This window comes from Prionailurus viverrinus, chromosome F1 (assembly GCF_022837055.1).
Source record: "Prionailurus viverrinus isolate Anna chromosome F1, UM_Priviv_1.0, whole genome shotgun sequence".
Taxonomy (NCBI): Eukaryota; Metazoa; Chordata; class Mammalia; order Carnivora; family Felidae; genus Prionailurus; species Prionailurus viverrinus.
The window spans coordinates 29125285-29142330 of record NC_062577.1 but is presented as its reverse complement, the minus strand read 5'-3'; the positions used below and the strand labels follow the sequence as shown (position 1 = coordinate 29142330).

Genomic DNA, 17046 nt, shown 5'->3' with positions numbered 1-17046 from the left:
TTTTGAGGCAATGGAGAGCCATAAGGTGAGAATGGAAGTTGCTGGGGAAAGGTGGTAAGGCAACTCGTCTAAAGCCATTTGGCCTGGGGTCCTACTGGGGTCACTTGAAAACCACATCTCAGCCTCCCTCCCTAAACCCATCTGTCCTAAGCGCACAGATCTGGAAGCCCACTGGACCCTAACCAGGCCAGCTCCACTCCCACCCTTCCTCGGTCATGAAAATGACTTGGAGAAAGCCACGGATTACGACCATCCACCCATCATCATGGGAAATTAGATGGTTTGGGAACAAAACCAACTTTTTGCTGTCTTGTTCAGGCAGGCAGTGGAGGATTATAGTCAAGAGCATGAGCTTTGGAGTCAAAAATATAAGTTCAGAAACTAGCTGTGGCTCTTCCCCTCTGTGATCTCTGAGCTTCAGTTTCCTCATGTGAAGTGTGACGCTCATGGTGCCTATTTCTCATGTGGTGTTGTGAGGACTGGACGCAATGATAGGAATAAAACTAACCAGCGCCTGCCGGTAATCTCTCAGTAACAACCAATTGTAAAGGCTGGGACTTCTGGTCTAACAGGACCATGGCGCCACCTTGTGGTTATATCTCAGAACTGCTACTTAATCTCCCTCCAATCCAATGACCCTTTTTTCCAAAGCGTGTTGAGCAGGCTGGGCTTGGTAAAATTTATCGCTTAAGTATGTAAAGTCTGTAATGGTGAGTATGGGATTGGTGTCCAGCAAAATATCTTGGAAGGGTCTTAGAAAGAGATGCTGGCGAAACATCACTTGGGAGGACTCCCCGCTCCCTGACACCAGAGATGCCCCTTCTAATCTACCACCATCGCCCAAATACCCCTAGATGTTCCCAGCTGTAGAGGTGAACAGGAAGCAAGGTTTTATTAGCTTTAGAGACGGAGCGGGGACACATCAGCCGGTTAAAACATCTGTGCTTAATTTCCGAGTGTCCACCTATTTTCAAGTTCTGTCCCGTTGCAGTTCCCTCTTGTGCTCACCTCTCCACCCCCACCCCCAGGTGTCCTTGCCTTCTCCCCCCACCTCCCTCAAACCTCACCTTTCCTTTTCTCCTCCAGCTCCCCCTAAACCCTAACCTACCACAGCCTCCCCCTTTCCTTGAAAGGAATCTCCACAAGGGCAAGGACTTCGGTATTTCTTCATTGCTGTAGCTCCAGCACCTTAAACAGTGCCGGCTCATGGCAGGTGCCCCACAATTATTGACTGAAGGAAGGAAAGCAGATGAAGGTGGAGTCTGAGGAGGGGAAAACTAGTCACTGATTTCAAAATGGCAAGACGATTTTTCTTTCCTCAGGTAGGAAAGGAGTTTCCTGAAGAAAGGGCTGTTTTCATGAGTGTGACCAGTGCAGACACACAGGCCCCACATGCAGCACGACCCGGTTTGCAGAAGGGCCCGGCACCTGGGGTTTGAAGCTCTGTGCTTGCAGCGCTTAATAACTGCATCTTTGAATGGATGTTTTGTAAGTTGGGTCTGATGGGACAATAGCACATATGTGGGGGCTCAGAGCCTCAGTTCATGCAAGGTCCTGCCTCCCGCTTCCAGCTCCCCCACCCCTTGGTGCACCAGGCCCCATCCGGCTTCCCCTTCCTGCCTGTGCCCCATGACCACTGCCACACTCGGCTCCCAGAAAGGGTGTGCACACGGGCAAGGAAAAGGTCAGGATTGGGGGCCTGTGCCCTGAGGTATCTCAGGGCAGGGTATGGCAGCAGCTGCCCCCCATGCCTTTCTCTCTTCCTGGGCTGGCACCCCAAGGCATGGCTGGTGGGCAACCGGCTGGAGGCCTTGACAGGGGCGATCCAGGAACCCTTATGCAGGTACAAAGAAAATCCCAGCTTGGAGGTGCAAAGATCCTTGGGAGTGACCTGTCTGCCATATGCTGGGGCAGTGGCCTGAGGGGGAGATGCCTGGCTGGACTGTAGGTAGGTCCAGAGGCTGGAGGGACAAGGAACTTGGCAAGCACCGGCCAGGGGTCCCCAGGTGCCAGTGCCAGGGATCTGTGTCTCTTATGCTCAGCTTGGGGCACCCTCCTGGATGAGCCACAGAATACAAATTACAGGTCAGTGATTCCACACATATGCAGAATGTGCTATTTGCATTTAAAACTGCCATGGCACAATATAAAAGAGGAGTATGAAAATTCACAATAGTTTAAAATTTTTTCTTAAAACATTAAGTAGCAAATAACACAATAAACAGAGAGACAGAGACCTTGGAAGAGAGGACAAGTCTTTTCCTGTACTTTTAATGGTACTTGTTTCCTGCTTTTTGAACAAAGAGCCCTACATTTCTATTTCGCACTGGGCCCTACAAATTATACTTAACATGTTTATCAAAGTGGTCCTGCTGGGATTGATCTGTGGGGATACCACAAAGTCATGGATATCAGTTTCTGATTGTTTCGATAATATCATTCGTCTTTGAAGGCACTGCATCATCAACTGTGTGATAAACCTGCAATAAAGTAGCCAACAATACAGGAGCGGTTTCTTCCCATGTATTATTAACCCTTCATAATTCGGTCTTATTTCATCAAGCCGAAAAGATTAGCATCGCTAGGAAAACATCACATGCAAAACGTGGCAGGCACAGCAAACATTGCTAATTCATATTAGAAGTCAGACACGTTTAAAAAAAAAAAAAAAAAAAAAAGATCTGTCAAAACTAAAATAAGTTTCCTTCCAGGGTGGGGTATGTTTCAAGTTTTAGCCTAGATCAGATTTCTCAAGCGCGCACTACTGACATCTTGTGACGGGCACTGTCCTGTGCATCGTAGTCCCATTACATGCAGGCAGTCCCCGCCCCCCCATGATCGGTCTCCAAACACTGCCAAATGTCCCCCGCGGGGGGCAGCGGAATCACCCCTCCTTAAGGACTGCCGGCTTAGACAGACTGATGAAATGGGGAGTAAAAGACCATCAGAGAGCAAGACCTGGTGAGCGTGAGACTGATGTTCTCTTCTGCCAATGCCTGTGAATCATAAATACACAGACTCCCTCAACTAAGAGATCAACAAATGCAAGAAACATAAATATACGAAAACTAAAGAATTCTTTTATTTAGGGAGTCACAGGTGGGTGAATGACAGCCAGCTCATACACTCTCAAATAGGATAAAAAGGAAGATTTCAGACATCACCGTGAAGAACTTCACCAAAGGTGACAGATTGGCACTGCAGACCAATGGGATACTTACAAGCGAGATGTCCAGCAGTAGCGACCGATCTGTATCCAATGAGGTGTTCTAAGCTCAGGAACATGTACGACCTTGAATCTAGGCATGACTATCGCAAGCACAACATTCAGTAGTTCAAAGCTACCCCTAAGTACTTTTTTCTCCCTGACGTTATTTTCCCCCAACATTTAGAATGTAACGCTTCCCGTTCCAGTAGTAATCACACCCAGCATTAAAAGCCCAACCCACGAAGAAAATGTCATTCTTGCTATGAAGTGTTCTTTAAAAAAAAAAAAAAAAAAAAAAAAAGAAAGAGAAATGAAAGCTGTGGGCATTTTGTACAATGGTTGCAGAAGAACCAGCAAGGCCTGCCTCACTGTACAAAATGGCACAGCTCACGGAACCAGGTGAGTAAAGCTACAGCAGTTGAGTATCAGTCTTTCGAGGGCAGGCAATGTTCAATACGGACACAGCTCTGTGTCTCTGCGAGGCTACAGGCTAGCGCATGCCCAGAATCTGTCTGCTTTTCAGCTGGTAATTTTTTTCAATATCTGACAACGCTTGAGCGCGGAGCTGAGCAGCATGAATCCTTTTCTTCAGGTCTTTGCACTTGGATTTGGAGGGGAGCAGACTCTCAGAATTCTCACTCCTCTTGCCATTCTCTTTACTTTCCCCACTGAAATGAACTTTCTTCTCAATTATCGAGGCTGGAAGATCAAAAAGTTCTTTAGAAAGAAAAAAAAAGTAAGTTCAGCCTCTCCTTACTTAGCCGACTTCTCAAACACATTTATTCTTTTTTTCTCTTTTTTGGATGTTTTACTTATTTTTGAGGGAGAGAGAGAGAGAGACAATGCACCAGCACGAGTGGGGAGGGGCAGAGAGAGAGAATCCCAAGCAGGCTCCACACGGTCAGTGCAGAGCCTGACATGGGGCTCGAACTCAGGAACCGTGAATCGTGTCCTGAGCCGACATCAAGAGTTGGCTGCTTCACCGACTGAGCCACCCAGGTAGGTGCTCCCCAAAATATTTATTCAGTTCATATTGGAAATCTGGGGACCTGTGTTATTTTCTCTGGGATAGGGGGTGAGGGGCATGATGCTGGCAGAAATCAATCAACCTTTTAACCCACAGCATTGAAAAATAATCCTGAAATGTGCCAAGGAACATGTTTTATCCTCTTAACAATCAACTCTTAAGGTTAAATGCATTGGGGATTATGGGCCACAACCAAAACTTTTGGAAATCAATGTGATTTATTTCTACCCTTGAAAACAAGTGCCATTCTACCTAGAACATAAAACTTCCAGAAAAGTAAGAAGCAGAAGGCCTTTCTTACACAGATGGCACCTATAGTTTGGGTTAAACATTCAAGAACACTCGTTTCAAAGCAGCTTAACGACGAGAAACTTGTTTCAAAAGGGACCTGAGCAAAGTCAGCACGGAAGAGATAAATATGTGAATTGTAGCTTTTACATGAAGAAAAATTTGCGTGAGGTGGCTACACTATTGGCTACTGACAGAACTATCTGGGGGTGGCGACTTGCAGTTTTGAATTCCAGAATCTTCTTATTTTTCCTTTGTGTTCGTTTAAAGGAAATACGTTCAAATATTTACTGAGCTCACTGTACAGGCCATCGTGGACTAAAGGCCCCATTCCGGTAGGGGGAGACGGACCACAAACAAGTAAACTAGCACGTGTGAGGAGTATCTGAGGTGATATGTGGGGGAAAAGTAACACTGGAAAGGGAGACAGAAGTGCTGGGGGATCAAAGCTGCAGAGTAAGGGGACTTCTGAGCAGAGACAAGGAAGAAGCCAGGTGGCTCTCTGGAGGAAGATGTTCTAGGTGGAACAAATGGAAGGCCCTGGGGTAGGAGCTGGCTGCACAGAGAAATGCTGCCTTCCAGTTGTCCTGGGACCTCCTATTTCTTTTTTTTAATTTTTTTTTTTTAACGTTTATTTATTTTTGAGACAGAGAGAGACAGAGCATGAACAGGGGAGGGTCAGAGAGAGAGGGAGACACAGAATCTGAAACAGAATCCAGGTTCTGAGCTGTCAGCACAGAGCCCGACGCGGGGCTCGAACTCACGGACCATGAGATCATGACCTGAGCCGAAGTCGGACACTTAACCTACCAAGCCACCCAGGCGCCCCTGGGACCTCCTATTTCATAGTGTTCCTGCTGCAAAGCAAACCTGATTGCTTTTACACTTAACTCCACTGTTTGAAAGATATCCACCCTTATTGTCACCAATACCTATACATTCATAAGCCAACCATTTACACTGTAAATCCTATTGATGGGATAGTTCTATAAGAAAGAAGTGTTTAGAAAAAGAATTAGTATTTCCCAAAGTTAGCATTTCATTAAATAGACTAAGAGCTTTTAAAGAGAGGCTGCTGCTTACTGTGATGAGTTTGACGCATTACATCTTCCTCCACATGAATTTTCTGGCCCGAGGGTGGGGAGAGGATACTTCCAGCCATCCTGAGTGCCCAGGCCACCGTTTCCTCCTGCTTTGTTTATTTTATGACTCTGATAGGCTCGGTGCTTTTGGTGCTTTCAGTGCTCAGAGCCATAAAGTACCTCCTAGCCCCAAGGGGACACTTGATTCCTAAAGCTCACTGTAATGTAAGTATTCGCCACCGTGTGCAACAAGGTGGATCCCGACTATTTATACATCCTGCACTGAAATGCATCATCCTGCTTGAGCTCTCTTCGGCCTTTGTTCAGACTCTCAGGGCAAGATGTAAATCAAGTCCTTCCCTGGAGGAGACGACCCAGCAGGGCCTTCCGTAACTCTGGACAACAGGTTTGACGCATGAAACTCACCCAGATGAACATTTCTCCTCACTCTACCACATTGATTACAATTTCAGCCTACTTTGTCTTGCGGGGGGGGGAGCATACAGAGAAAAGCTGGAATAAATATCATAAAAATACGGAAATAATAGGTAGCAATAGTGAGAAAAAAGAAGTTATTTCAAAAGAGATGAAGCCTAAATTTTATATAATTCTTGTTTCATTTACTTCCATCACTTACCACTATAATATTATTATAACCATCAAACTAACTTAGTTTGGTCTGTTCCATTTACAAAATGCTATCATGCTCACTGAAGTGACAAGATTCTCTCTCAATTTATTCCTGGTGGAAATGACAGCCCTCACAAACTCTGTCCTACATGGTAGGAGGGAGCCATAAGAACTCTGCCTAAGTTTCACTGGAAAATTCAGATACTCAATTTTTAAAACCAACAAAACACTTTAAAAAAATAATTTATGTCACATAGAAATTTAGAGAAAAGAGGTTTAACGCTTTGCACTTTCCATAATCTTAAAGAGTAGGGTATGGGGTGCCTGGGTGGCCTAGTCGGTTAAGTGTCCGACTTCGGCTCAGGTCATGATCTCACGGTCTGTGAGTTCGAGCCCCGCATCGGGCTCTGTGCTGACAGCTCAGACCCTGGAGCCTGCTTCGGATTCTGTGTCTGCCCCTCCCCTGCTCATGTTCTGTCTCTGTCTCAAAAATAAATAAAAACATTAAAAAAAAATTTTTTTTTTTAAAAGTAGGGTAAATAAGACGTAGGGTTTCTGTGAAATGGAGAAGGCCCATTAGACTGGCTCGCCGATACACCCACCAACCACTTCTCACTGGAGCACAGGGACGGGCCAGGGCCCACAAAGGCAGGGCCCTGGGAAGGCTGTCTACAAACCGTCTACTCTGAATAACAAGGGAAACACAAAGAGCATAGGTAGATATCAACCAACTGAATTTTCACAAATACAGGTTTCAATTTTTTTAATGTTCATTTATTTATTTATTTATTTTTAGACAACGAGCAAGAGGAGGAGGGGCAGAGAGAGAGAATCCCAAGCAGGCTCTGCGTTGTCAGCACAGAGCCCAACACGGGGCTCAATCTCACAAACTGTGAGATCATGACCTGAGCCAGAATCAAGAGTTATTCGCTTAACCGAGCCATCCAGGCGCCCCGAATACATGTTTTAATTTGCAGGGGTCTTAGCAAAGACCCAAAAGTGATGGCCTACAGTTAGTTTATCACACCTTTTAAGCTATAGTTTCTTTTTTTTCTTTTTTTTTTTTATTTTGAGAGAGCGGGAAAGAAGGAGAGCACAAATGGGGGAGAAGCGGGGGGGGGGGGGTGCAGGGAGAGGGAGAGAGAGAGAGAGAGAGAGGGAGAGAGGATCCCAAGCAGGCTCCACGCTGTCAGTTCAGAGCCTGACGTGGGGCTCAAACTCCCAAACTATGAGATCATGACCTGAGCCAAAATCAAGAGTCAATGCTTAACCAACTGAGCCACCGAGGTGCCCCTAAGCCATACTTTCTATGAAAGATGTGGCACATATTATCTGCTCATGTGGCAAGAGTAAAATGCTAGGATTTTTGCTTGAAAATGAAGAGAAATGTATAGTAATTTTGGTAATATACCAAAAGAAAAATCTGAAATGCATAACATTTTTTTAAGTGTCCTAGCTTTAAAACCTAAGTAGGAAAAAAACTAAACATGTAGTTTCATGAGGTAAATAAAATTGAAGATGAAATCATTATGGCTCATTGCCTCAAGTCTATGAACCCATTAAGTAAATCGTTGCTATAACAAAATTATTTCTATTAAGATGCATATATTCAATGAACTCCATCTTAAAATACGAGACTTCGTAAATTAAAAGGGCTATCAAAGCCCCACGGCAGTGACACGGGTGCCATTTCTTCATCTGTGGTGGCAGCTTCTGTTTGCGGAGCGAATTCTCATACCTGGACCCCCCGCCAGACACAGCAACTTCTGCTCCTTCAGCAGGCTGTAATTCTTCAACAGACTCTCTGCCCTAGCCAGCTTGTCCTCTGCCAGTTTCTCACGGACACAAAGCTCACGTTCCTTCTCTTTAAAAAGGCAATGGAACAAGAAAGATATTAACAAGTGGCTATGGGCTTAAGACGGTTCACATTTGGTAAGCCTACCACTTCTCCTCATCACGCAGCCTAGCACGCCTGACCAGCAGTGCAAAAGGTTCCGTACCATAAACCCTGGTCAACCTATTGCTAGGTTTTGATTCAGCACTTTAGTATGTTGTGTGTTGTCTTAGGTTTTCTCATAAGGACTGGTTTAAGCACAAATACAAGGTCAGCATCAACTTTTGGTCGTGTTGTCTGAGAGGAACTCATTTGGGAAAATAAACAACAAAAGCCATCTCTGCTCTGCACTGAAAGCAGGCAATAGTCCACTTTCCGGGCATTGCCTAGCCTCACAGAACAAACCCTCCTTCTTCTGGGTCAATGAGAGCACCCAAATAGAAGCGGAAATAAACCACAACTCGGGAGGTACTTCTTTAGATCAGTAACGAAGGCTATTTTTTTAATTCATGGCCCAGAATTCAGAAAGTTCAGACTTCAGTTGCTCTATGAAACCGCAAAACATTGGGAAAGGTTTTAATGAAAGTTTTTGTTTTACAAATTCTTTTGACAAAAGCATCAAAAAAAGGTTTCTGGGTAAGCGCAGGTTATACTCCTCCAGAAAGCAGAGCTCACAGCACTAAACAATTATCATCAGGAAGTAAAAACATGAATGCATGTATGGGATGCCTTGTACGTTCATTTAAATAGAACGCTATCTCTCGGCTGCATGTGCATAAAGCCGCAGAAACAAAATCAAGTGAGCCGTGAGGGTGACGGGAGACGGTCACGACTCCATCTCCTGGCCCTTGACATTAACATGAAGAGCCTCGCTGCTGTTGCTACTTTGCTTAATCTACATCCTGGGTAGCAGCTCTTACTTTGGTGAAGTAGACAGACTTTTGGCATCAAAAACTAATTAGTACCTAATCAGGTACTACTCAAGACTAAGACTTACAGACCTAGAACATCTTTACCCACATGCTTTAATGAATTGCCCAAACATATCTAGTCCCACATGCAATAGAGTTTTACATCTGGGCTGTGCTGGGCCAGCCATATCAGAAGATAGAAGCGATGGTTTTTATTATGGAAGGCAGCAAATGCTTAAACCCTCTTTTCCGATGGAAACAGTGTAGGGTATAAATATATTAAAGAAGAGAAAGAAAAAGTAGCTCCACAGTAACATATAATGGCTACTGCGTCAGGGTCATCACAGTCGTTGACCGACACTATAAGAGCACTCGATCTGAAAGAAAGAGGCTCAACAGGGAAATGCTGGCAAGCTTCATTTACTATTTTCCAATACGTATTTCGGTGTCTCGGGATTTATCAGAATGCTCTGATAGAACATCCACGTATCAAATACTCTGTTCAGAGAGATCTCACACACATCAGAACAGCCCTCTGTGGCGCTCCCTTGCTTCGCCCCCATTCAGACTTACGCTCCAGCCTTTCTTCTCGTGCTTTGAGGGCTCGCTCCCGCTCCTGTAACTGTATTTCCTTTAGTTTCAGCTCTCCCGAGACAGGGCTGGAATCCTGTACCTTCTCCGGTTCCAACCGCCGCCCTCTTCTCTCAGGATTTCTTCTTTGCTCTTCTGCAACTAAGTCTGCTATCAAAGGATTCTCAAGAATTTCTTCAACAGAAGGTCGATGGTAATCCTGGGGGGAACAATGTTCAGTGTTGCAGTCAGATTTCATAACAGAATACTCATCCGAAAAGAGCAGGTACGTTAAAAACAGCATACATTTCTAAGACAAAAGAAAGGGCTTTATGGATGGGTCTTAAACACCTAGAAAGGTGAAGTTCACTAGTGGCTTTAACCCATGAGGTTCTGGGTCCACAAGGTAATGCAGACGGTAACTAACCTTTGTTCCCCCTTAACCTTTCAATCCCTGAGCTGGTGCTTGGTGGCATGCCAGGGCTGCTTTAGGGCAAGGGCTGCCCTTGTATCTCAAAACGACTTTAAGCAAGACCCTCCCTTGCCCACCTTCAGTCCTATTATTTCACCATTTTCCTTCTTTGTAATTCCACAGCATTTAACTCCTACTCTCACATCAACCTGACCCTAGGACATCTTCCTCCCCATCCCAGGACCAGGTCTTTTCCACACGATCTCTTTATTTATTTCCCCTCCCCCACTCCATCTCTGGTCTCTAATCTCTCGGCTGGAGCGAGAGGCTGGGTAATGAAGTTTGATTTGTGGCCCCTTCCCTTACCACCTGCCGCGCTGAGGTAGGCAAGGGAACTGAGGATTTGGAGCTTTTCTGCAATCCTGTTTTGCTAGCCGCCATCTGTTAGTGTGGCAGAGAGAGGGAGGAGGCACGAAGAAAGCACAGAAGGTAGGCCGGCAAGGACGCACCACTTGCCAAATTTACATGTTTTCACTTCCCTTAACAGAGTAGATTTAGCTGAGGAACTATAGCTAATGCTGCTTCAGTCACATTGCTTCGAGAGAGAAATTGAGAGACAGAAGTAGACAATGTAATCTTACACTCTTTACCTTTAAATTTAACATCCTTGTAATAATGTCATTCAATTCATCAGAGTAACGATATGGAATTCGCCTGAATTTGCCTTCTCTAATCTTCCCAGCTAGTTCTTTCTGGTTGAAAGCTGTAAACGGAGGCCTGGGGAAAATTTTTTTTAATGTAGAAATGAAAATATATAATAGGAGCCAAATCAAAAGCACAGTTGAAGCTGCAGTTTGTGTTCATGTTTCTTCTTGGATTGTCATCCCTAGCTAAGCTGCCCACCCTTGGCGTTACGGACGTTCAGGGTCACATGATGTTTGTTAGGGAGGCTGTCCTGTGCATGTGGTATGTTTCGTAGCATTGCTGGCCTCTATTCACGAGATGCCAGCGCTCTCCCTAGCTGTGACACCCGAAAATGCCTCCAGATGTTGTCAAATGTCCCCTGGAGGACAAAATTGTTTCCTGCTCCCTGGCTGAGAACCACTGCTCTACAGAATAGTTTAGAAGGAAAAAAAGAGGAGGCAAAGAAAAAAAATGGCAAAGAATGGGAGCTCTTTTTAGTTCTCCAGATTCCCAGGCCTCTCCCCTGGATTTTTGTTTCATTTCTTCCACAAGCCTGGACGATGTGCTCTCCCTTGAGCTAAGTATCAGTCTAGCAAGGGAAGCATCTTTCCAGGTTAAAAGCATGAACCAGCCTCAGGGGTTATATTATTAATTTGCAAATAATTTTTTTAACCCGTCCATCTATGTTAATTTTAACCCAACATATGATTCTTTCAGGCTCAAATATGCATGGATGCTCAAAAAGCTGAACCCAGTGAAAGGGGACACACCTCTGTGAGTATAAACTTCAGACCAGAAGGCTGTTTTCCTCACACTTACATTAATGCACACAATTCATACAGCAAACAACCCAGCGACCAGATGTCCGATTTCTCATTGTAGGACATGCAATTCATCTGCTCCTAAAGGGGGAAACCAGGGTAAAAGTGTAGGAGGAGTGAAAAGTTTATTTTGTTTTAAAACTTACAAAATAACCTGAAACAAAAATGGAACCTTAACATTTGGTAATATTGCCCTGGAGAAGAAAAAAGGAAAAAAAAGGAAAACATTTTATATCTGTATAAAAATATCAGATTCAGAAGACAGATCCAGTTTATGTCAGATCTTATATCACAGTAATGAAGATGGTACTTTATATTTTATCTTCAAATTTATAATGGAAAAAAGGCAATGATCTTATCCTAATATACTTTATCGCATATAATTCATTCACTTCATTTCACTCACATTCATTTCACTCACAAATGTTATTGTGTTATAGTAGATCAGGTGCTGATAATTCAAAGGTGAATATGAGACCTCTACCCTCAAGGTATGCATAATGTAGAAACTCCATTTTGAAAGAATCAGAGCAAAAAATAAAATAAAATAAAATAAAAACCCAGAGAAAATTTCAGAATAACCAAAACCTCCATCTGGTGCACATGTAAATGGATATAGACATAAATGGCTAACTGAATTATCCATGTATGTATTTTTCTCTTAGTCCACAGTATAAATCACAGTATTAACTAGTATTCTCATTTCCTATTTTAAGTATTTTCCTTTCTTCCACACTTACAGTATTAGTCTACCATAGTTCTTATTGTCAACAATGGGCACAGAAGTAGTACCAAAACCTTCAGGAAGCTTCTTGGTGTTCTAAACTCCAACAGGTGAGTCTGATACCACTTCCTGACAATCAATGCCTTAGGGAAGGCTGAACCGATCTAATTACAAGGGCAGGAGGGAAAAGGAACAAAAGAATTACACAGGTTTCAAATTTTCCAAGAACCACTTTTGGGTAATTTTCCTTTATGTTAAAGGCTTTCTACTTAGAATCTGATCCAGTGCGAAAATGACACTGTTCTGGCAATGTCTAATCTTAGTCAAAAACAACACATTAGTGATAGCACTTACTGCTTCAAGCTTTTAACAGCCATCAGGTAATATCTAGAGTCACAAACAGTTCATACCCTTTGACCTAGTTCATACCCTTCTGAGAGCTACATGCCAAGGAAATAACCAAAAAGGAAGAATGAATAATGCATTCAAAGGTGTGCAGAGCAGTGCTCCTTCGAATGGTAAGAAATTCTGGAAACAAAATATCTAGCAACAGAGAGAACAGAGAAGTAAAGTGGGTCCGCTGCAGCTCCACTGTCGGAAAAGGCAACAACAACAACAAAAACACAAGTACAAGAAGCTAACACTGTAAAAACACGTTATCTGAAGTAAGCCCTGAATCTCCATGCACAAGAATCATCTAGAGAGTCTACTGAAAGGCAATGTTCATAATGAAAAGTGGAAGGGAAAAAAAAGCGCAGAGTGCAAGAACTGGTCCAGACACGCAGAGATCCAGATGGATCCGGATCCACTGGATCTGGGTTTGGGGCCCAGGGCTCTGCATCTTGAACAAACACTCTAAATGAGTCCAAGATGTTATACAGGGCCCATGTTGCTTTTGAGAACAGAGACAAAACCTATTTCATCTTCATAATCCCAGAACTTGGCACATGGTAGCCATTCAATAAAAGCTTCACTTTAATTGTTGATATGGAGGAGTTTAAGAGTCTGGTGGTCCATCTGGAAAAAATATAAAGTCCAAATGAACAGTATTCATTCCTGACTATCGTATATTACTAAGCAAACAAATAAACAAAACCCTCAATTTCCCTCCACTGAATGCTTAGCGTTCTGAAATACTTACAGGAGACATATAATAGGGTGTGCCAACAAATGTTTTTGCAAAACTCGTATCATGGTTTAATATTCTAGCTAGCCCAAAGTCTCCAAGCTTAACGTTTTGCTTGCCATCCAGGAAAACGTTGGCTGGTTTCAGATCCCGATGCAGCACGGTATGACCACTGTCGCTTCGTCTGTGACATTCCTTTAGGGCCAGCGTCAACTGAGTCATCACTCGAAGAACAAATTCTTCATCTAAGTATTGTCTGAAACCAAAGCAGTTACACAGCATATGACTTCTGAATAAGAACACTAAAAAGATGGGCTAATGTGAAGTATCTAGTTTTCAGAGTGTACAACTAGGGAAATAAATTATTTTCAAGATAAGGTATGGGTGTTGATTCTAAAGTGCTGTGGACTCACAGAACAAATACAAGAACAGTCTTCCACATAACTAACTACTTCATCCCCAATCCTAAACTAGGATGCTTAACAGAAATGAAACTTGGCCCATTTTCAGCTTACATTTAAAAGATGAATTTACCTTTCTTTGGTTCCCTTTGTAATTACGCTAGCCAGGTCCCCTCCTTCGCAATATTCCATTACAATGTACAGTGTGGTGTTGGTTCGGTCAATAATTCGATCATAGTAACGGACAATGTTCGGATGTTTCAGTTCACGGAGTAAATTCACTTCAGAAACAAGCATCTGTTTCTCAGCTTCTGTCATGGAGCCATAGTCAAGTTCTTTCCAAACTAGTATCTGAAGTAAGAATTTCCAAGGTATGAATGAACTCATTACATACTCAAAGACAAAGAATGAACGTTCCAAAATTTTAAACTTTTAAAAGTTACTTCTCTCAGGGGCGCCCGGATGGTTCAGTCGGTTAAGTGTCTGACTTTGGCTCAGGTCATGATCTCACGGTTCATGAGTTTGAGCTGTGCATCGGTCTCTGTGCTGACAGCTCAGAGCCTGGAGCCTGCTTCGGATTCTGTGTCTCCCTCATTCTCTGCCCCTCCCCAGCTAGCGCATTGTCTCTGTCCCTCAATAATAAATAAACATTAAAAAAATTTTTTTTAAGTTACTTCTCTATTAAATAGATCACAACTGTCATTACCATCTAATTTAGTTCAATGAACTTAAGAAACCCGAGTTCATTTCCATAAACTTCCCCTAGTTTTCAAGGGGTAAATGATGCCATGGGAGAGAGGTGGAGTCACATTAGGCCTCCTCCAACCCCCTACCCTCAGTTGCTTTGTGGCACGGTAGCAAAAAGTACTTGGGTCAAAGCTGGCGCAGAGGCAAAGTCCCTGACCATTCCCACTGTCCAACCGGTCAAAGTTTTCCAGGGTGAGAGCCCTTAGTAAAGATCCTTCCGTCACCAGCCAGGCAGTTTCCTCTCCATTGTTTCCTCCTGTATAAGGTCTACCTACACACACTGGAAAATAACAATCCAATAATCCAAGTAATGGATATTTTAAGTGAGTTCTGACTGCAAGACAAAAAGCTCCAGGTTCTGGGGGTCCTGCCTCTTTCCCACGTCCGAGAGGGATACTCTTCTCTGAATAGAACTCAAGACTCAGCCACCTGTCACTAAAGGGAGGCCCTTAGCAAGTCAAAGCAGGAAAGAGGGACAGGGAAGAGAAAGAAAAAAGTAGAGATACATAAATACATCTCAAAACACGCAGTGTCCCAGCCCTTGAGCGAGCCAGGACAGACACAGACCTGGAAGAGATGGCCTCTTCCAGGCACCCCGCCCTGGAGACCCCACAGCCCCAGGCCTCTCGCTCTCTCGCCACCCGGGCGCCAAGGGCGCTCGCCGCGGGCGGGTGCGACCGCAGCAGGGGCGGAAACAGCGAGGCTGCCCGCGCTCACCTTGCCATCGCTCTTCCTCCGGATCTTCTGGCAGCGGCCGTAGGAGCCCGCGCCAATGGTGTACAGCACCTCGTAGTCCTCCGCCCGACTTGGCATGGCCGGGCCCCCCGGACGTTTCCCCCTGGTCTCCCGCAGATGTCTCCGCCGACTCGGAGACCTGTCCTAGCCACACTACCTATCTGGCCACTTCAGTCTCCAGCCCGGTTTAACCGACGCGGGCCCCGGCCTGGCAGCCTATTGGCCCACGGTGAGGTCGCTTCGCCTCTCTGATTGGCTAAAAGAACACAACAACCTAGGCATCTTGGGAAAAGCGATTCGCTAGGCAACCGTTGTCCGCCTAGGTGTCCGCGTCCGCCGCTATCCCCCTTCTAGGGAGAAAGGGGCGGAGCTAAACCGAAGGCGGGCCGGGGTGGAAAGCGGGTGTGGGCGGATCTCCGCACCTCTGTCCTTCCAGCGGAGCTCGCCCAAGTAATCGAAGTCCAGAGACGTCTTCTTGGACTTCTTTGCACGTTGCTGCCACCAGCTGCCTTCTGATCTTTGCACTCTGATCCCTCACACTACCCACTCTTCTGTGCGCATGCCCTTCTCTTAGGTTCCTGAACCCTGAGCCTAGGCGGGGTCACACGGAAGACTTCGTGGGAGCTGAGAACCGAGATGAAAAGTACAGAACCACTCCGAAGGGTGCGCGAACCGGGGCAGGCTATGGTTGGGGACTGTGCCAGCCACTATGCGTGTGTTGTCTCGTTTATTCCTCAACACAAACCTATAATGCAGGAATTCGTGTTGTTTCCCATGAGGAAAGGAAAGCACAGAAAAGTTAGATTATCTCTTTTAGGCCTAACGGTCGGGAAGAGAAGAATCAATTTAAAAACAGTGGATACCCATAGAGATGATTTAAAGCTTACACATGACTTTAGGGTGTAACCATCATTAGAGAGACTACCTTTTTGAACACCAAACTTAGAGTCCTGTTTGACAAGCACAGGGTGTGTGTAAAACCTCAGGATGTGTGCAAAACCTCAACATAGAATACGGAAGTCCTGAAATACCCAGGAGAATATGGTGGCTCTGAGGCAGAGCTAGTTGAGTTTACCTTTAAGACTCCTACAAAAGGGGCCCATGGGCGGCTCAGTGGGTGAAGCATCTGAGTTTGGCTCAGGTCATGATCTCAGGGTTTGTGGGTTTAAACTCCAGTGTCAGGTTCTGTGCTGACAGCCTGGAGCCTGCTTTGGATTCTACAACTCCCTTTCTCTCTCTGTCTCTCTCTCTCTTTCTCTCTGCCCCTTCTCCGTTCACACTCTCTCTCTCCCTCTCTCTCAAAAATAAAAACATTAAAAAAAAGACTCCTATGAAAATTTCTTTTATTAGTAAAAGCTACCAAATAGGTTATCTGGGGGTGCCAAACACATAATTAATTGACAATACTTCATTAGACATAGCCTCTTCTGGGCACCCAGCTCACCCAGTCAGATGCAACAGTCCCATTTCTACCTGGGAGAGGGGGTCAGCCCTGGATGGAGCCCATTACCAGAAAGCTAATAATTTGGCAGTGCATAAGTAGGTCAATTTTCTTTAAATATCTGTTCAGCATGGAATTGAAAGGAACTTGCTTTTCTATTAATAAGAATTACAAACCTCTTTATGTTAAAAATAAGGAATTTATTACATGCACTGAATATAGCATAATTGGAATTGCCAGCCAGAAGAATTTTTAAAGTAACATTCAAGAACACTGTCTTACTTCAGGGAATAAGGCCAATTGAGGTTTCAAAAGTTATGTAAGGAGCTACAAGTGGCTGAGTTAATTGGCATTGTATTTTTTACTTTAGTACCTCTTAAAGATTGACATCCATGGGGCTCTTTG

The 17046-nt window shown here is 44.5% G+C and overlaps 1 protein-coding gene across 3 annotated transcripts; it reads right to left on the bottom strand.

The window, feature by feature from the left end:
- Positions 1-3060: 3060 nt before the first annotated feature.
- On the bottom strand, positions 3061-15710 carry NEK2 (NIMA related kinase 2). Of its 3 annotated transcripts, none has more exons than XM_047841017.1 (8): positions 15183-15709; positions 13852-14069; positions 13333-13573; positions 11466-11548; positions 10613-10739; positions 9554-9770; positions 7974-8099; positions 3061-3907 (listed from the first exon to the last, which is right to left on the bottom strand). In XM_047841017.1, exons 1-8 carry the CDS (start codon positions 15276-15278, stop codon positions 3699-3701), a joined length of 1317 nt encoding a protein of 438 aa, XP_047696973.1. In that variant the 5' UTR covers positions 15279-15709; the 3' UTR covers positions 3061-3698. The 3 variants fall into 3 exon arrangements, with proteins under 3 accessions (XP_047696973.1, XP_047696972.1, XP_047696974.1); XM_047841016.1 differs by having other exon boundaries at positions 3061-3925; positions 15183-15705; XM_047841018.1 differs by lacking the exon at positions 7974-8099 and having other exon boundaries at positions 3061-3925; positions 15183-15710.
- Positions 15711-17046: the final 1336 nt, after the last annotated feature.